Source organism: Nycticebus coucang, chromosome 10, assembly GCF_027406575.1.
Source record: "Nycticebus coucang isolate mNycCou1 chromosome 10, mNycCou1.pri, whole genome shotgun sequence".
NCBI lineage: Eukaryota > Metazoa > Chordata > Mammalia > Primates > Lorisidae > Nycticebus > Nycticebus coucang.
Genome location: NC_069789.1, coordinates 76,018,404 through 76,039,758, shown reverse-complemented (window position 1 = coordinate 76,039,758; position 21,355 = coordinate 76,018,404). Strand labels below are relative to the sequence as shown.

Genomic DNA, 21,355 nt, shown 5'->3' with positions numbered 1-21,355 from the left:
ACATTCTATGAAGCAAACATCACCTTGATCTCCAAACCAGGAAAAGACCCAACAAGGAAAGAAAATTATAGACCAATATCACTAATGAGTACTGATGCAAGATCCTAACAAACAGAATCCAGCAACACATCAAATAAATTATACACCATGACCAAGTGCGTTTTATCCCAGGGTCTCAAGGCTGTTCAATATATGTAAATCTATAAATATAATTCAGCACATAAACAAATTAAAAGACAAACACCAAATTAAAAGACAAAGATTCTCTCAATTGATGCATAAAAAGGTTTTGATAATATCCAGCATCCTTTCATGATCAGAACACTTAAGAAAATGGGTACAGAAGAGACATTTCTTAAACCAATAGAGGCCATCTACAGCAAACCCACAGCCAATATGGTATTGAATTGAGTTAAATTTAAATCATTTCCACTCAGATCAGGAACTGCTTTTCAACATTGTAATGGAAGTCTTAGCCATCACAATTAGGCAAGAAAAGGTGATCAAGGGTATAAATATAGGGTCAGAGGAGATCAAACTTTCACTCTTCACGGATGATATGATTGTATATCTGGAAAACACCAGGAATTCTACTAAATTCTACGTATTTTTATTAATTTATATTCTACTTTAATATATTGTTATGTGGAATTTTGCTTCAGTACTAAAACTTTTTTTGTCATGTTCCCATTAACACATGGTGTTAATTATGCCAGCTCTAAATTGCCTCAAGATATCTAGTATAAAATGCTTTCATGATCTATGTATATATGACTTAATAAAAAAATAATAAAGTAAGAACAATTACAATTGGCATTGGGAATAGAGGGAGGACTCTCATTTTTAACCTATTCTGCAGTATTTTTATTTTAAAAATGTATATGACTTTTGCATTTAAATTTTCAAAAGAGAAAGAAGAAAGAAAAACATTTTCCAGAATATTCTATTTTAAAATTTGAACATTTATTAAAATCATGTTGATACTCAAATTCAGACATATGCTGTTTGATTTTTTTTTTAATTATTGCAATTATAATCTTTGAATGTCATGTTCAGAATACACAGCAGTGATTGAACTACTTGAGTTGTTTCTCCACCAGCTTAGTCCTCCTGTGGTGTCAGAGGCCAGTCATGTGGCTGCTGAATTGTAGAAGACACACGTGTAGTCAATTAGATGAGTAAAGTTAAGCAAATGGACTCTTGGCACTACCACCAAAAAGAAAAAAAAAAAAAAAAAACACCAAAAACCCCCCAGCAAGAAGCAAAAAAATGAAGACATTGCACAGCTCTTACCAGTAGCTGATTGTGAAAGTGCTTAGACTTTTGGTATTTCTTGGGGAGTGAGCCTGCATTTGTACCACATCTGACATTTTTGCTCCCTTGGCCTGATTTCAAGCTTACTTTATCTACTTTAGGGTTTTATTTTGTTTTGCTTTGTTTATTAAACATAGCTCTCTTAGTTACTCTACTCTGATCTATTGAACTTAAATGAGCCACTGAAAGGGAATCTGTGACTTTCTTTTGTTTATTGAAATCTGAAGCCCAAAAGGAGGGTGGTAAAGATTGTTTTGACAATACAGGCAACTAATTATCGGGAGATAAATCACAGACTTCCTAGTAATGTTTAATTCACATTTACTTTAAATGTATTATTTAAATATCTCTAGCATTGAAGATTTTGATGCAGATCCTGAAACTTAGAAGACTTGTTTTTGTTCTGAAATCCTTTGTAGTTCCACCCAGTATTAAAGGAGGGAATGTCACTGCTGAAATATCAGTATTGATCAACAGTATGATTAAACTGGAATGTGAAACACGGGGACTTCCAATGCCTGCTATTACTTGGTATAAGGATGGCTGGCCAGTCATGTCCAGCTCACAAATACTTTACATTGATAAAGGACAATTTCTTCATATTCCTCGAGCGCAAGTCTCTGATTCAGCAACATATACATGTCATGTAACCAATGTTGCAGGAATTGCTGAAAAATCATTCCACGTGGATGTCTATGGTAAGGAAAAATACATGCTTTAACTATATACTTTTATATAGTTATATACCTATTATTTCTAATATTGTTTCTTCACTAATAAACCTTTGGGAGTTTGGCTTTTTTTAATATTCATGAATATGAATTGGAAGAATTTGTACCATGATTTAGAAAATATTTACAAAAGCTATAGTTAGCAAGAAGTGGCGGGTAGCACCTGTGGCTCAGTGGGTGGGGTGCTGGCCTCATATGCAAGGGTGGTGGGTTCAAACCCAGCACCAGCCAAACTGCAACCAAAAAATAGCCAGGCTTTGTGGTGAGTGCCTGTAGTCCTAGCTACTCGGGAGGCTGAGGCAAAAGAATCACCTAAGCCCAGGAGTTGGAGGTTGCTGTGAGCTGTGTGACACCACGGCACTCTACCAAGGGCAACAAAGTGAGACTCTGTCTCTAAAAAAGAAAAATAATAAGTGGATAATTCATTTGACTGATTTTGCCCATGTTACTTGAAACATCTACCCCAGATTTTTTTTATTATTATTTGGGATCCATTGAGGCCTTTATTTGAGGCCTATTTTCCTTATGTGGTATTAAACATCATGAGAATTATGTATGGACTTTTTTTTTTTTTGCTCATCAGCTTTCATTAGGGTTTGTGTTATAATCTGTCGCCCAAGACAACTCTTCTTCCAATGCACAGCAGGAAAAATAAAAGATTAAATACTCCTGATTCTAGACTATTTGTTCTCATAGAGAAGGTAAAGTAGTTGTTGTGATTAAGATCATTCTCCACTGTTTGTCCTCCGTAAGTCAGATAGTGCAGAGCATTCCAGAATAATTAGAAAAGTTGCTGATCAGCTGAACCAAGAAATTCTTTCCTCAACAGCTTAGAGGGGACTGGCAGATATGGTCAAAGTTTATGAGAACAAAAATCTTCTTCATTTCATTAGGACATACTTTGTGACCACACAAAGAATGGCCTGAAATATTACTGTTTTTCTCCCTAGTTCCTCCAGTGATTGAAGGTGACTTGGCTACACCTTTGAGTAAGCAAGTAGTTATGAATCATTCACTGACACTGGAGTGCAGAGCTGCTGGCAACCCTCCTCCAGTTCTTACCTGGCTAAAAGATGGCGTACCTGTGAAAGCCAGTGACAACATCCTTATAGAAGCTGGTGGGAAGAAACTTGAAATTATGAGTGCCCAAGAAGTTGATCAAGGACAGTATATATGTGTGGCCACCAGTGTGGCAGGAGAGAAGGAAATCAAATATGAAGTTGATGTCTTGGGTAAATAAAGATGCCACTACCTGGGTTCTCAGATTCATAGGAGAGCCTGATTAGTTTATTAAATGCTTTTTTTTTTTTAATGATTTTTTTATATTATTATTTGGGATCCATTGAGGGTACAAAGAATTAGGTTACATGATTGCATTTGTAAGTCTCTCTTATACTTGTGTCCCACCCTCCAGAGGTGTGCTATCCACCGTGACCCCCATCTCCTTCCCTCCTGCCCTCTACCTGCTAGCTTGTTCCCCTACCCCACCACTTATACTAGCTCATCTACTATGGTTATTTTAGAATTGAGTTCACTGGATTCTTGCTTTTCCATTCTTGTGATGCTTTACTAAGAAGAATGTGTTCCACCTCCATCTAGGTTAATACAAAAGATGTAAAGTCTCCAAATACTTTTTTTTTGTTCATGCAATAGTAAAATATATTTAAAAGAAGGTATAATTATCTGTTCAACTCTGTACTGTATTATAACTAAGAGATGAATTTTTTTTACTGAGATTCCAGGAACTAGAACATAACTTTTCCCCTGATTTTGATAAGTATACTTGTATTTGCAATGGCATAGATGCATTATTACATCTATGACATATGTCTAATTGAAGCGAGCAACAACATGGTCTTCTGTCCTGAGCACTGTGCCAGAGACTAACAGGAAACTTAGTCTCTGGGCCTTGAGAAGTCATCTTGAAAGCTTTTGAATAGATGGCCCAGTTTGAGGGTTTTCCTTCTCTTGTTCTTATGAAAATAATATAAAAAGTGAATCCACTTTGTATTCACATGGCATCAGCACACCATAATGACAGATAAAGAAATAGCCATGATATGTCAAAAGTACATTTATTGATCTTGGTGAGCATTCTTTATAAAATACATTTCAAATTCCCTTCACGTACCAGACTGCTACATTGTTGTTGTTATTAACTTTCTAAACCACTACTTAGTATTGCTTGATGTGATGGTGTGTTTTTTTCCTTGTATACATTTCTTTATTACATCCCTGCTGTTTTCTAGTGCCACCAGTGGTAGAAGGAGATGAAACATCTTACTTCATTGTGATGGTCAACAACTTACTGGAGCTTGATTGTCACGTGACAGGCTCTCCCCCACCAACTATCATGTAAGGGTCTTGGTATGTCTTCTAAATACCTCCCACTTTTTAAATTTAAGTGTTTTAGAGATATCTTGAGAGATGTTCTAGATCATTAAAGGGTGATTCTTTATATTCCTCTTTTAAAAGACATGCTGGATTCAAGGCAACTTCTACTTGATAGCCACAGGGTACCTAATTTTGCTCAATTAGAATTCCATTACTTTGTCTTACAAATCACATTTCCAGACAGTCTGGGAAGCAGTATTAATGCCATACTTTCCTAAGACACTAACATGTTCAACAAACCACTAAATAAAATGTTCACCGGACATATCAGGCACACGGACATGGTTAATGGCATATGCATTTACCACTCCTTTTTTCTTATTCTTTCATTTACAAAGCATTTGTTGAATATTTAAGCTTTCATTTTCAAGGTGCCATGGGATATGCAAAGAAATAGTTGATGGAAGGAATGAGAGATGTCTGTACCTGACTGAAAAACTAAATGGAAAAGGATAGCTCATAAGAAACATAAAAATACAATACTATATTATTTCAGGGTTTATGCTATAGATGTTTTAAGATTATGTATATTTTGATGGATAATACGGTTTAGACATTGAAATGAGTAATATTTAGGGACCTTTGCCTCTGTTTATAGCCTAAAATTAGTAAAAGAATTAAAAACTCAACACGTAATTATTGGGTTTCAACAATATGCCAACTTTGAAGTCAAGCCAGGTTTCTATTTTACTTCTCTTTTTCATTTTCAATTTATTTTACATGGTAAGGAACGAGGACATTAGGCAAATACACAATAGGGAATATATATCTATCTCTACTAGGAAATGGTAATACTTAATTTAAATATATATTCAGACTTCTTTTTGCCTTTTCAATAGGTGGCTGAAGGATGGCCAGCTAATTGACGGAAGGGATGGAGTCAAGATTTTACTTAATGGGCATAAACTAATTATCACTCAGGCTCAAGTGTCAGACACTGGTCTTTATCAGTGTGTGGCAACAAACACCGCTGGAGACCACAAGAAGGAATTTGAAGTGACTGTTCATGGTATATTGAAGAAGGAATGGGAGTATTGCAGTTTAAATTTATTTATATACGGTTTTATTATCTAATTCAGCTTGTATCTCAATAATCTGGATATATCTTGAGGTATGGAAAGCAATATGAAAGACAGGAATTTGAATTACATCATGGCAGATTTTACACACTTTCCTGACACAGAGACTTAGCCAAGAGGTATCATGTGAATACACCGAGGTAGAATTTAAATGTTAGAAAGTGTATTTTACATAAAATGGGAAGATCTGAGGAATGAGGCCAAATAAGACAGAAGAGGCAGGAAGCAACTTGCAAGCAAAGGGGTTGTATTAGCATTTAAAGTTTTAACCAAAACAAGGCTTGTGAATACAGTAGTTTTCAGAAATGGAGGCTGAGGATGTGATTGCATGATCCAGGGCATGTAAGTACATTCAGAGAACATTAGGATTATAACCATTAATCTAATGACAGAAGCAACCCTCTGCCAGGGTGTTCTGTGTCTCACTTGCCAGCAGAACTTGGGAAGGGAAGGACTGTACCCAGATGCTGGAGAGCCTTTTGCAAGCTGCAAGAAGAGGTTTCTAAGAATGTCAATTTCCTTCTACCCCTGACTCTTCAGACTATTGTTTCTGGCTAAAGTCCCCTGTCCCCTGATGGGACATAGATAATCCTATTACTCAGTTTCAATTCTAGTTCATGAGGAAGGGAATATGGTAGACCCAGCTTAAATCAAATTTCCATCCCACATTCAATCAGCCTTGTGGAAGGCAGAGTCATACAGTACAAATAAAGGTGGAAACCCACTCTGACTTACTGAGGTAGAAAAAGGGTAGGTCATTATAGACTGGGGAAAAACAGCAAAAGGTGTAAGCCAAACATTCATGTGCATTGCAGTAACCATAAGTACATTTTACTTATTCTCTGGTGAATTAGAGATCTAGTTAAGAAATAAATTACCTCTAAAATTGCTAGAAATTGTAAATTAAATTATTTCATTGATTGTTAAAATAGGGACTTGCTTTTTTCTAAATTTTAAGATTTCGGGTTCTTGCCTATATATTTTGAAGTGTTTGACCCCAATGATTATGATTTTTATTCCCTTCTTCCTGTCCTGAAATCTAGTTCCTCCAACAATCAAGCCTTCAGGCCTTTCTGAGAGAGCTGTGGTGAAATACAAGCCCATCGCTTTGCAGTGCATAGCCAATGGCATTCCAAATCCATCCATTACGTGGTTGAAAGATGGCCAACCTGTGAACACTGCCCAAGGAAACCTCAAAGTAACTATAAATATTGCTGAGCCTGAATTGAGAAAGTTACATTGATCTTCCTGGAGCTATCACATTATTCTTTCTTTCTTTCTTCTTGGGTAGGGGAGGCTTTTATTCTATTTTATTTTTAATTGACAAATAATGATCATACATATTCATGGGGGGACACATAGTGTTATTTCAGTATGTATCATGTATAGTGAACAGATCAGGGAAATTAGCATATATGTCATCTCAAGCATTTCTTTGTGTTGGGAACATTGGATATCTTCCTTCTAGCTATCTGAAACTGTATAATAAATTATTATTGGCTACAGTCATTTGACAGTGATAGAGCCCTGGAACTTACTCCTCCTATTTAGCTATAATTTTGTTCTTTAACAAATCTCTCCCTATCTCTCCCTTCTCTCTAGCCTGTTCTTTCTTAATTGTAGATTTTCTTCTTGGAAGATTTTGCAGAAAATGTACGAAAACAATACGTGTTTCCCATAGTATTTTAAAGAATTTAACGTAATATTTTGATTTGAAGAATGGAATTAAAAACTAAATACCTTAACAATGATATTGATTTTGACGTAGTGGGCATTTTTTTATTATTTTGGTTTATACTTGATTTAGCTATTGAAAAACTGGTGTCTCATAGATGAATGATGTTGATCAATAATAAGCCAACATATCTCCAATATGTTTACCTTAGACTAAAATTAAGGTAAAGTCACATTTACATAAATAAAAGTGAAATAAGTCTTGAAAAAACATTTTTTAAAAACTAGTGTATAAGCTTAAAGAGGGCAGAGACTCAGTCTCTGAGAATAAATTCACTTCTGTATCCTTTATACTAAGTATTTTCCCTGGAATAAAACTGTATTTCAGTACATATTTGTTAAATTAGTAGATAGAGAGATAGATAAATACATGGAAGAAAAATACAGATTTGAAACCTAGGTAACCTAAATTATGCATTTTAAAAATTATAATTACTATAAGTTTTTAAATTAAGTGATGTTAACCTCTAGCATTGTTCCTCTTTCTACAGCATTTTGTCTGTTCTTGATCTGCTGCATTTCCACATAAATTATAAAATTGGTTTGTCAGTTTCCACAGAGTGTCATGCCAGGGTTTTGTTTGGGACCGTGCTGATGAGAACTGGGGTATCTTTGATTCTCTTATGGTGCTAAGCATCAACCCAAGTACCCATCACACCTGAATGAATTAACAAACTGTGTATATGTATACCATGGAGTACTGTTCAGCCATAAAAAAGAAGTAGATTTTGCTACTTCCTTTGTAACAACATGGATGGATTTGGAGAACATTCTTTTGAGTATCTTAAGATTGGAAAAATAAGCAATACACATAATACCAATTTGAAACTAGGAGATTAACAGTCACAGACCCACATGAGAGCAAAACTAAATTACATTCAAGAAGGGGGTAGGGGGAATGGGGCAGGTGATTAGGTAGCTTCCCACCCAGTGGGTACAATGCGTGAATATGTGGCACATTCCCTGGGTGTGGGACACAGCTACAACTCTGACTTTAACCTGTCATGTGTACATTATAGACCCTAATGGTTTGCACCCTTATATTAATCTGAAATTAAGTAGATAAATAAATTATGGTTAAGCTAAAGTGAGAATAATGAAAATAAAAATTCATAGATTTTGCTACTGGGATCAAGTTAATTGACTAATGTGGGCTTGAATTTGACTTATAGTAACTTCCATAATGAGAGCTGTATCATGTTCTTTTTCTAGAAGAAGTAATACACATCTGTTAATTTATTATTCCTATCTCAAATCCAGTGGAACTAATCTTACGACTTTATGCTCATTAAAGGTTCAGTATGTAGCCTTCAAACATGGTGCAGGGAAACAATTGTTTACATAGAACATAGACAATTATCACAATCATACAGAAATAGAATTGCAAACTCTAATGATAGTTTTAAGATAAAAAATAGAGAAGTATAAGAACATATACTGAAGAAAGCCTTTGAAATGAGGGAAATTTATGGGGAAAGCCTTTGAGCACAGCTCTGAAGACCATGTAGAAATTAAAGGGGTGAATTAATGGAGGAGAACCAAGAAGTGTATTAAAAAAAAAACATAAAGTAAAATAGAGCATGACTCCTCTTGAGGACCAGAAAGCAAGCCAGTGTTCTGAGGGAGAGAGCAAGGGAGAGGTGGTTACAGATTAGGTCCAGATACGGGACACTTAAATAAGGTGAATGATTTCATCTTTACTTTGAGGTAATGGGGAGCCTTTGAAGAGTTTTAAGAGAGGAGTGACATGATCAAGTTCAGCTATCCTGAACCCTTTCTAAGAGGTAAATAGGAGGAGTCAAGACTGGATAATGTAGAAACCAACTAGCACCTATTTGCTTTTGTTTATGAGGAAGAAAAGAGAAATTTGGACTTCTATGCTGGCCGCAGAGAGGAGGATACTTGGATAAATTTGAGAGTTATGTATTAGTTAAAGCATTGGAGGTTGGTTAAGGATTGTTTATGAAAGCTGAGGGAGAGGGATGTGTCAGGGAAGATCCCTACTAACCGAGCTCACATAACCACATTGGTGGTGTTGCCATCCAATGAGGCAGAAGACTATTGAGGAGGACACATTTGCAGGGAAAAAACTGTAATTTGAGTTTTAAGCTTTGGGGGGTTGAGATGATTTTAAGGTAAACTAGTAGAGATGTTAATAAATATTGAAGATGTGGTACTGGAGTTCAGAGGAAAGCTCTGGCTGGAGATATTGGCACATCAATATTATTTGAAACTATGAGCATGGATGAGTTAATTCAAAGAGGAAATAAAGAAGAAAAAGGAGAAAGGACTAACCCAATTGAAAGTCTTAAAAAATTATGGCATGTGGAGGCCACATGTAATTGTCCAGAGACATACATATAAATGTATGAATGTGTTTATGACAGTATGAATGGAGAATAGGTTAAAAGGGAGTTCACATGGGTAAGTCTGGAGAGAAGGTCATTTGGGGTCAGAATGTGGTGAGCCTGGAGAGCTGTGCTGAGTTTGGATTTCATTCTGAACAAGGTGGGGAGCCACAAACAAGCTTTGAAAGGGGACTGGTAAAAGGATCAAATTTGCATTTTAAACAATTTATTCTAGAACAGTATGCAAGACAGATTGCTAGTTGTTGAGGCTCGAGACACTGGAACATTCATTAAAAAGCTATTTTAATCCCACAGTGGTGGTGGAAATGGAAAACAGGGGATTTGAGAAACATACAGCGATATAATTAATAGGAGTGAAAGTGGACTTCAAAACCATTTGGAGTAGGTGCCATTTAACAAGGTTGGAACATTGAGTGAGAAGCAGGTTTTAGAGATAGGTTTATGATCTTACTTCTAGATGTGTTGAATCTGACATACTAACCTGTTCAGCAGAGAGCTTAAACTATAAGCATAGAAGTCAGGAGAGAAGGTGAGGCTAAAGCTGGAAATTGAGGAGTCTACATAAGGTTTTTTTGTTGATGCCATGGGTTTGAATGGAAACTGTCAGAGAGCTGTGTTTCCTGCCAAGAAGAAGAAGAAGCAGATTCTGTAATGAAATGTCCTGAGACAGAATAAAAACCAAGGGAATGCTGATCTACACCCAGAAAGCAGAGAGGTTCAAGGAATAGAATGGTCATCCATGCCAAATGCTATACATGGTGGAAGAGAGTATGAGATTACCACATAGGATGCTATACAATGTGAGTGGAAATTACTAGTAACCTCTGAAGAATCAGTTTCAAAGAATAAACCTCTGAATGGCAGTTTCAAAATGGTGGAGGCCAGTTGCAATGGGTTTCAAAGGGAAAAAAGGAAAAACAGGAAGAAATTTATCCACATTTTCATTATTCATATTTTAAAATTCTGTTGTTTTCTGGCCCCCATAACCATTTAATCAAAAAAGATTATTGTTTTCAAACTATTTATGAAGTGTTATATAAATGTGCCATGTTTTTTCAAATGGCTCAAATTTTCATCCCATACTTCATAGTTCAGTGCTAACGTCTTTTATTCAGTGGAGTTTTATGACTATACCAGCAGTCTGGACTTAGGTTATTTTATTTTACATTTTCCAATGAATAAGAAAAGGTTTTCTATCGAATTAGTCTATCTTCTTGTGCATGATGAAGTAATCTGGCTCTGACCTATCAAGAGATAATTAGTGTATTGGCGTGAAGATATAACCGGATATTATAAATTTAAATGAGTTTTTTTTATCCCAGTGAATATTTTCAAGTCCAAGTATAAAGTACAAAATTCTCCCATGCTTTCTGCTCCCAATTAGATACAGTCTTCTGGTCGAGTTCTGCAGATTGCCAAAGCCCTGATGGCGGATGCTGGCCAATATACATGTGTGGCTACCAATGCAGCTGGAGAAACACAACAGCACATTCAATTGCATGTGCATGGTAATGTAATTTCCACATCTTAACAAAAGAATATTTCTATGGCTTTGTTTTAGAACAGGGTGGGCTCATTTTTATTAAAATTCAGTATAAGATAAATATTTTAGTCTGTATGAGAAAAACTAGGGGTTTTTTTGACATTACATAATTATATTTGCTCATATTAAGATCTTCAGTTTTCGAGTTGTCAAATAGGATGTGCTGGAGCCTGTAAATAAATATCCTGCGCTGTGTTTTAAAGTATCTGTATTCTGTTAATGTATAACTTTCTGCAGATGGTTTTTGTTGGAAGGACAGAAGTTGTAGCATTGTTCCTTAGTTGCCTGTGATGGTCATACCTGCCTGTGAAAGGGATTTTGTGATTAGGAGCTATCCTTGGCTCAAGACCGTCTCCTATGTGCTTTAATAAAAACCCTGGGTGGGGCGGCACCTGTGGCTCAGTCGGTAAGGCGCCAGCTCCATATGCTGAGGGTGGTGGGTTCAAACCCAGCCCCGGCCAAACTGCAACCAAAAAATAGCCGGGCGTTGTGGTGGGCGCCTGTAGTCCCAGCTACTTGGGAGGCTGAGGCAAGAGAATCGCTTAAGCCCAGGAGTTGGAGGTTTCTGTGAGCTGTGTGAGGCCACGGCACTCTACCGAGGGCCATAAAGTGAGACTCTGTCTCTACAAAAAAAAACAAAAACCTGGGTGGTCATAGAGCACCTCATTACTATTACAGGTTGACAGTAAACTTGAAAGACTACATGACCTTGAATAGAAGTCTTCAAATATCTAGAGGCTCATCAAAAAAAAAAAAAAAAAAAAAAAAGCCAAGAATTGGAGGGCAGGACTTTCCTAATTCAGCCAGCGTAGTTACAGAAAACAGTTTAAGATTTCCATGTACACGTTATTCATTTTCTATAACTGATATGATTACTTGTTCAACCTTTTATTCATTTAATCATTCATACATGTATTCATTCTATATTTACTGAGGAATTCAACCTAGAATAATGCCCTAGCTTAATTATAGGTATATAGAAGGCACTCAAAAAATATTTAACAAATGAAAGAGTAAATACTAGAAAAGTTTTAATTGGATATTAAATTTTTCTAATTTCATTCTTTGCTTCCATTTCCATCTAAGAATATGTTGGGAATGAGCTGTGTTTCCCCCTCCTATTTCCCTTGCCTGAAGCTCCTTTTCTCCTCTTTTAACAAGCTGTTGCTTTTCCCTCAACCATCAATTTCAGTTCTTATCTGGCCTCTACTTTAAAAGAAAAAAACAGTGAAGTGGGATAACATGGTATGGTGCAGTCATCTCAGGCACTAGAGTCAGGCCAAGTTTGGCCAAACTTGAGTAAATCCCTTAATTATTCCGAGTATCTAACTGCCACAGTAGTTTTGAGGTTTAGAGATAATAGATATAAAATATCTCCCACTTGATAGGTACTTAATAAATGGTAACAGCTACTGTTTCTCACTTCCATTCTATGAGACATTAGAAAAAAGAATAACATTTTGTTCTCTAGACTGGTTTAAAATACTTAAATGAAGGCTCTATAATGAAGAAAAGAGTGCATGTTTTCATAAGTAGGACAAATTTTTCTAGAACAGGCGCTCTTACATATCAGTGTTCATAAAAATCATAGGTGTTGCGTAATAAAAATACAGATTCCTGGGCCCAGTCCCAAGCATCTTGAAATGACATTTCTGATGCAGGTAGTCTGTGAGCCAATATTTGGACAAACATTGGCCCAGACAGTAAAGATTGGTGTAGAGACTTGCCAATGTAGTCAAGAATTACTGAAAACTAGAGTCCATGAAAAAAACAAAGTATCCCATCAAATAAAGAGTTACAACAGAAGAGAAAAAGCAGAATTGATTTTTAAGAAAATGCAAGTCTGTAAACCTACAGTCTGAATATTGTGACAACATGTTGTTGGCAGGAGATGCAATTAGGGTATACATCTACATGGAAAATCATCAAAGAGAAGGGGAGCAGGCTGGAAAACATCTGGGTTAATGTGAAAAGAAAGAGAAACAGAAGGTTAGTCATAGTTAGGGTTGCTAAAAATTGCTAAATCAGAAAAATAATACAAAATCATCTTTTTTTGTATAATATATATCATAGAATGGAAGTAAGTTATAGTATCTTAAAACATTTCATTTAATAAGATTTTGGCTTGTCTAGATAACAGTTCATCTCCCTGAAGGGAGCACAGATGATGGAGTGAATTTCTAATCTAATGCTAATTATTATCAGCCTGGAGGAGGTGGTTGGCTAAGTGCATGTGACTAGAATCTGGGCAGAAAGTTGGAATATCATCTTGCCATTCATGACAGCAACGTCATATGGGGTGCATGAGGCTCCAAACTTGACTCTATCCTCTCCAGTGCTTGTATTAACAACTTCAGTGACAGCTGGAGATGTTTAAAGAAAGTGTAGGAATTTCTAAGAGATTAGATGATAGACATTGAAAAGATCTCAGCAGTTAAAATGACAAGTTTTAATATGATGTGAAAAATTACGTAAGGATAGGATGTAAAAAGAGTGGTTGCTTGAAGACACTGCACATTGAAATACTTGAGTATTTGATGAAATCGATATATAAACAATTACATGCTCATATGAGCAACAAAACACAAATATAGTCTAGTACAGGGGCAGAAGGAGGAAGGACAAGGTCGGGGCGGGGGAGACCATTGGCAAAGGAGAGAGGGCAATTGGTGGAATCTCACCTAAGGGGCACAATGCAAAGGTATATAGCACACCCTAAGTGAGAACAATGTAATCTAAAAATTTCGTACCCTCATATTAATTTGAAATAAGTTTAAAAAAGAAGGAAACAACAACAACAAAAAGAAATACTTGAGTATTTGGATTTGGATTTGGATTGCTTCAGTTTCTGTAGATGTGCGAATTCAGTTTTATAAGAATCAAATCAATCTTAGAAGTTAGTAATAGAAGTTGTAACAGAGGAATGAGAAAGGAACTAGTCCTGTTAATACTCTTGCTCTTTGAAAGCTTCCAAAGTATTGCATCCAATTCTGGTGCTATATATTAAGAAGGGCATTGAAAAATCCATAAGGAAGCAATCATCATGTAATTCAGTCGTTATTTATTTAAGTGACCCTATAGTCATTTTGAAGTTAGGATTTGTTTTAATCACAATCTTTGTTAATAGATAACAGATTCAACAAATATGCCTTTACTATAGTTTTCATCCAAAATATGTTTGATCCTAAGATACTTAACATTCCAATTGTTTAATACTTTTCTTTCTTGTAAAAAGATTTAGATACTCCCATTCTTTTAATCATAGCAAAAAGTGTTTCCAACAGCTGCAGCAAGGGTGCTTTGCCTCCTGGACTAGAAGACCAAGTCACGGTCCTGAGAAGAGGAGCATTCTCATGAGGCTTCCAGTGGGGGAGTTCTATCTATTATAAAGGCAGGAATCCACAGTAGGTGGTCTTTTTTGATCATCACAGTTTCATAATTCTGAAAGTTTTTATATTCTAGGTCAGACTATTAAATTATATCTAAACCTCAAATATTTTCAGGGAGACAGATGTTTCCACAAACAAATGATTTGGGGTCTAATAGCTCAAGCGTTTATTTTATCTGCATATAATTATTTCCTAGGAAAAATAAACAAAGGTGAAGTGCCCAGAAGAAGTAGGTGTTGTGATTAAAAGCATGGGCTTAGAATGTGGGACCCAACCCATTGCCAATTAATACTGGGAGGACAATGTGCTTAGATGTTAACTTTCTAAAAACTTAGACTCTTCATCTGCAAAATGGGAAGGAACAGTGATAACACACCACAGTCATGGAAAATCTTTACCTGGTACCCGATTGCTGGTCAACATCCAGGCAGGGTAGCATGAAGACTGTTTTGACAAAACACATCTTTGATGTTTGGCCCTTCTCACTGCAACATTTTGACAAATATATCTAAAGTCTTCCTGCCCTCACTATTGGCCAGGAACCCTTTTCTGTCTCTATTAGTTGTCTGGTAAAAGCATTAGTAGCCACCACCCCCCCTTATTTTTATTTTTAAAAAGTATTTGCTTGGCTAACACCTGCTAACACCCACTCAGAAAAAGGTTTCTCTATCATTTCTGTGTTTTGTTTAATAGATGACTTGTGGCCTAAAGGAGACTTGGGAATGTTGTGGGGAATATTTTTTTTTCTTTTGTAATGGCTAACTTCATTCAGGACTCAACTATACTATTTTCATGGTGTAGATTAATTTATTCCTCACTATTTCATACTTTCAATAGAGAATAAATATTAACTCACCCAAATCACTTTTAGATCAGTTATATATTAATTCAAAATTTAACCAAGATTTAAAAGAGTCAATTCATGCCCTAAGAGGTTAAAGTAATAGGTAGAATCTAGTTCATGATGTGTCATGGAGAAGGTAGAATAGTTTGGGCATAATATGTATATCCAGTTCTGAGAAAAGAAAAGAAAAGAAAAGAAAAGAAAAGAAAAGAGAAGAAAAGAAAAGAAGCCATTTAATTAATTGGAATTCAACCTCCTGTTTGAAGGATGCAGACTTCTTATTGTTAATATATTGTTACCTTACTGATGCTCTGTCTAGAACAATGTTTTCCTAAATCCAGAAATATCCATTTAAATACTAGTGGGGAATAATGGAATTTGTATTTACTTTTTTTGACCATAAAATAAGAAAGAAGCCAAGTTTTTCTTCTATTTATTATTTGGACTAACATTGGAACTCTTTGGTGCTTGGAACATTGAACTATCACAGGCTTTTGTAGGCAGAATTGTAACTTTTTGGCAAACAATCCCCTCAAGATTTAATAGGTTTCCAGTCCATGTATTTCTTGTCTGTCCCATGGACTAGCTACCAGACCCAAATAGCTTTTCTGTGCAGAGGTCTTTGGTCTTCACCTTTGCTCTTTTCTTTCTTTTTTTTTTTATTGTTGGGGATTCATTGAGGGTACAATAAGCCAGGTTACACTGATTGCAATTGTTAGGTAAAGTCCCTCTTACAATCATGTCTTGCCCCCATAAAGTCACCTTTGCTCTTTTAGGTACACTGTTCTGTTTTGACATTTCTAAAACATGTTTTAAATGATGACTACTTTGGGGACACCAGAAACAATGGGCTAAGTTAATGCCCTTCTGTTTGTTAGGTCTGACTGAGAAGACTTAATGGAAGATTTCGGAAAAAAAAAAAATTCTAAGCAATAATTTTTATCTCTGACTCTTTGGAGTAGAAAAAGAAGTTGGTTTTTTTTTTTTTCAACCCTCTGAATCTGTAAATTAAAATTGTGTTGGAATATAATGAGCAAAAAATCAGACTAATTCTTATAAGAGATTTTTGTCTCAGTTATGGCCACTCCTTGATTCTCTGATGATTTCTTAAGTTAAGCGTTAAAATTCTGAGCTTGTTATCACTTATGTTTAGATCACAGATACAATTCACATACTAGAAAGTTCACAATTTTAGAGTACACAATTCAGTGATTTTAGTATATTTAGAAAGTTATATAAACATCACCACTAACTCATTCCAAAGTTCTGCTAATTCTTGTTTGTCACCCCCAAAACAAACCTCATTAACATTAGCAATAAATTTCTATTCCCTCTTCCCCAGGCCCCAACAACAACTGATTTAAATTGCACACAAACTTTACAGTCACCCTGTACTTTCAATTATAATTTGTCTTTTCTTGACATTGTATTTAAATGAACTCATATAGTATGTGGAATTTTGTGTCTAGCTTCTTTCATTTACCATGTTTTCAAGATTCATCCAAAATAGTATGCATCAGTATTTTATTCTTTTCTATGTACAAATCACTTTCCATTGTATGGATATACCACAGTTGTTTATCCGTTCGTCAGTTGAAGGACATTTGAATTGTGTCCACTTTGGGGCTGTTACAAATAATGCTGCTATAACCATTCATGTACAGACTTTTATGTGGATGGACTTTATTCTTCTTTTGTATATACCAAGGAATAGAATTGCTAAAGCATGTGGTAACTATATATTTAACCATTTGAACAATCGCCATACTTCAAAGTGGCTGCATTATTTTACGTTATCATCAGCAATGTCTGAGGCTTCAAATTTCTGAACATTCTTGCCAACATTTTTTATTGACTGTCTCTTTTAATACAGATGTGAGGTGGTTCTCAGTGTGGTTTTGATTTCTGTTTCCTTAGTAGTGACCACGTATGTTGAGCATCTTTTCACGTGCCTACTGGTCACTTATGTATCTTCTTTGGAAAAACATCTATTCTTTGCCCATTTTAAAAATTGAATTGTCTATATTGTTGCATTGTAAGTGTCCTTTATATGTATATTCTGAAGATTAGCTCCTTATCACATAAACTTTAATCCTATATAGTTCCCTTTTCTTTCCTTCCTTTATGTCATTCTTATTATAATACAATAACATTATATAACCATCAACACAGATTTATAATTATGCTTTATGCTTTTGTCTTTTAAATCAATAAAAGAAAAAAGTTATGAACAAAACACACAATTTTTGCTGTCTTATACTTATGTAGTTACCTCTGCCAGTGCTCCTTGTTTTTTTATGTGCATTAGAATTATTTCAGCCTGAAGAACTTTTTTTCATATTTCTTGTAAGGCAGGTAGCTAGTAATGAATTTTTCAGTTTTTGTTTTTCTAGGAAATAATTAATGAATTATTTTCTTCTTTATTTTTAAAAGACAAAATTTCTGGATGTAGAATTCTTGGTTGATAGTCACTTTTTTTTCAGAACTTTGAATAATTGAGGAAACTTACACCTGATAAGTCACTTCTCTTGCACTGCTTTCCAAATTCTCTCTTTGTCTTCATTTTTAAACAGCTTGATTATGATATTTTAGTGCGGATTTCTTTGAATTTATCCAACTTTAAGTTTGTTCAGCCTTTAGATGTGTAGAAAGAATGCTCCACATCCACCTACCTGCCCCACCCATTGCCAGCTTCAATAGTGGAAGTAATGGCCTCTGGAAGTCAGAAAAGGCAAAGAAACACTTTCTCTAGACTAGAGCCTCCAGAAAGGAACTCAGCTTGGCTGACACCTTCATTCTAACCCAATAAAGCTATGTGGGACTTCTGACCTACAAAACTATATTGTTTAAGTTACCAAGTTTGAGGTAGAGGCAATCCTGAATTACAAACATCCAATTGATAAATGACTCGCACTTACAAATGGGGGCTATTACAGGAAATAGGTAAATGTACCTGTTTCCAACTTACATACAACTTCAGCCGAAGAACAAACTTATAGAACCTATCTCATTCATAACCTTGGGGACTGCCTGTAATTTATTACAGAAGCAAAGGAAACTAACTTTCCTGAACAAGTTCTATAAAGGCTATTTTTACAGACTTTAAAACACCCAGGAGAAAAAGTTTTTCACACACAGAAACTCTGAGTCTAGTTAAATAAAGATAAATCCTGCAAATTCTAAGGAAGAGCTAGAGGGGTCAAATAATGACAGTTCTCTCAGAATGGGGCTTTAGGCAGCTCCCTCCCACATCTGCTAGGCTGCTTTTTTCTTTGTGGTTATAGGATTATGACGTTTGCCTGAGCTAGGGGGAGGGTGACAAGAGTAAGATGAGTTTAAATGCCAAAAAGCCTACTGGTCTTAATGAGATTTAGAGATTTAACTTTTTAAAAAAATTTTTAAATAAACACTTCATGCATGGATTATTGCAATTCTTTGGTTGATTTCCACGGTTCTGAAAAAGTTGATTTTGACAGTTTTTCCAGTGTTTTTATTTCTTTAATGGAGGAATAGTGGATTTTTCAAGTCACCGCTCTGACAGTCTTGTTGACATCCAATCATTTTTTTCTTTATGTTCTCTAGTGAAGTGAGAAATAGTCAGCCCACTGCATAGCTCGTCTATGTCTTATTCCCATCATAATGTTTTATTACAGCAGCTGTGTAGTCTGTCAAAGCCTTCAATGAGCACTTCAGTCCAGAAGGCTTCAAGTGAGTATTTAAATAACTGTCTTGAAGGAATGCACCATGGACTGATTACTTTTCCTTTTCTTTTTCCAGTTGGAAAAGTCAGATACCCATATTTAAAGGTCATTTGCCTGTGAATATTATATTGGTAATCAGAATTCAGGGCAGAAAACAGAAACATTCTAGGCATTTCAAACAGGAAGGTTAACATACACAATTAGATGAATACAAAAGGAATCGCAGGAGTGAAGGAGGAGTGAGTTCTAGGGTGAGTCTTCAGGAAGAACTCTCAGAAAAACAGAGGTCTGGTTTGAAAAGTCATCCCTCTCTGACAATAGGCTTCATTTCAGACTTGTCAAAAAACAACTTCGAGTTAAATTGTCCTTTGGTTTTATTTGTTTTCTTTGGTGATTTTTTTTCCTGCCTTTTATTTTATTATTTCTTTATACATAGCCTCTTTTTGGTTTATTGTATTGGTCTTTTCCTACATTCTGGGTTGAATGCTTAGAACACCTTTTTCCCATTATTTCTTAGTTTTTTGATGGGCTAGTTTAGTCTTAAGATTTCCTATAAGGGAGGCTCCTATGGCTTAAAGCAGTGGGGCACCAGTTCCATACACTGGAGATGGTGGGCTCAAACCCACCCCTGGCCAAAAAAAAAAAAAAAGAAAATATTTCCTTTAAATACTGTACTGCTTTCGTGACTACCCATAGGTCTTAATATTAATCAATTTCATTTTAATTTGTATTTTTAAGCCTAAACTTTTATCTTGATTTCATCTTTTTTTTTTTTTTAAGAGACAGAGTCTCACTTTATCGCCCTGGGTAGAGTGCTGTGGCATCACAGCTCACAGCAACCTCCAACTCCTGGGCTTAGACGATTCTCTTGCCTCAGCCTCCAGAGTAGCTGGGACTACAGGCGCCTAACACAATGCCTGGCTATTTTTTTGTTTGTTTTGTCGTTTGGCCGGGGCGGGGTTCAAAACCACCACTCTTGGTATATGGGGCCGGCACCTTACCCACTGAACCACAGGTGCTGCCCCTGATTTTATCTTTATTGAGGTTTTCTCCCCTATAGATAGCTTTATATTTTTGTTATTGATTTATATTCTTTTAAAAATCATTCTATTAAATTGTGGTTATAAAAACTTTATTGATACTTTTGTGTGCTAGAATTCTGTTTTGACCATATTACGTTGTCACTTGAATACATATATATATATTTTGGTAACTATAAATATAGACACATATGCAGGCACATGTATACACAACCTGGTTGGGTAATTTTATTTTACAAGCACTTCATGACTTTATTTTTTGTTTCACTGCAGAGTCAATTTCTGAGTAGGACATACTAAAATGTACCATTTTTAGAGGTTTCAAACTTTCTCTGTTGCCCCTGGCTAGAGTACCCTGATGTCATAGTTCACAGTGACCTCAAACTCTTAGGCTCAAGAAATCCTCTTGCCTGAGCCTCCCAAGGCAAGAAAGTAACAAAGAAATATATGACCTAGAAAACTTATTAAGATCTTTTTTCATCCAGTTCTTCATTTTTACTTAATAATATACTTTTACCCGAATATATCAGTGTATATATGGGAAAGAAACAAAAAGGAAGGAAGAAAAATTATATTTTTCATTGAGCAAACAATATTTGTGTAAATATCCTTCTTAGGTGAAATAATTATCTGTTTGGGCCCCTTGTAGAACCACCTAATCTGGAAGACGCAGGGACGATGCTGAATGAGACAGTGGTAGTAAACAGCCCTATCCAGCTGGAGTGTAAGGCAGCTGGGTATCCTTTACCTGGTATGTTTGCTTTCAGCTCTGTGACTTATTAACATTTTAAGATTACGGGGAATAACTGAAACTGGTTATGAGCATAACATACTAATTACTAATAAAAGAAAGTTTATAGAATACATTTCAAGAGTAAAAACAACATTGATCAGAATATCAGAATTAGGTAGATGATATTTTTGAAATTTCATTGCTTTTAAACAGAGGAAATAATTTGTCCATCTAAACAGTGTAAAACTATGTGAATATCTTAATTATCTTGTTGTCTATATTGTGGCCACAAGCCACATGGGTATTTTATATACATTTATGTTGAAAATATATTTTTTACTTTTACAAAGTATCTTAATGAAGATAAGCCAAATTGTCATTCTGATGAGACCACATTTGTATATTTTGCGTATTTCCATCACTGATAGGTTATTCATATGAATCAATAGTAATATAATTTTTGAGGCTAATAGAGTGTATGGTA

The 21,355-nt window shown here is 35.5% G+C and overlaps 1 protein-coding gene across 2 annotated transcripts in view; it reads left to right on the top strand.

Moving 5' to 3' along the window:
• HMCN1 (hemicentin 1) overlaps positions 1-21,355 on the top strand; it is a 496,417-nt gene that overhangs the window by 313,689 nt on the left and 161,373 nt on the right. For both annotated transcript variants that reach the window (XM_053606928.1, XM_053606927.1), the window contains 7 exons: positions 1,734-2,012; positions 2,996-3,277; positions 4,295-4,400; positions 5,279-5,448; positions 6,562-6,716; positions 11,006-11,129; positions 20,788-20,889. In XM_053606928.1, coding sequence (XP_053462903.1) covers positions 1,734-2,012; positions 2,996-3,277; positions 4,295-4,400; positions 5,279-5,448; positions 6,562-6,716; positions 11,006-11,129; positions 20,788-20,889 — 1,218 coding nt within the window. The remainder of the gene's footprint in view (positions 1-1,733; positions 2,013-2,995; positions 3,278-4,294; positions 4,401-5,278; positions 5,449-6,561; positions 6,717-11,005; positions 11,130-20,787; positions 20,890-21,355) is intronic.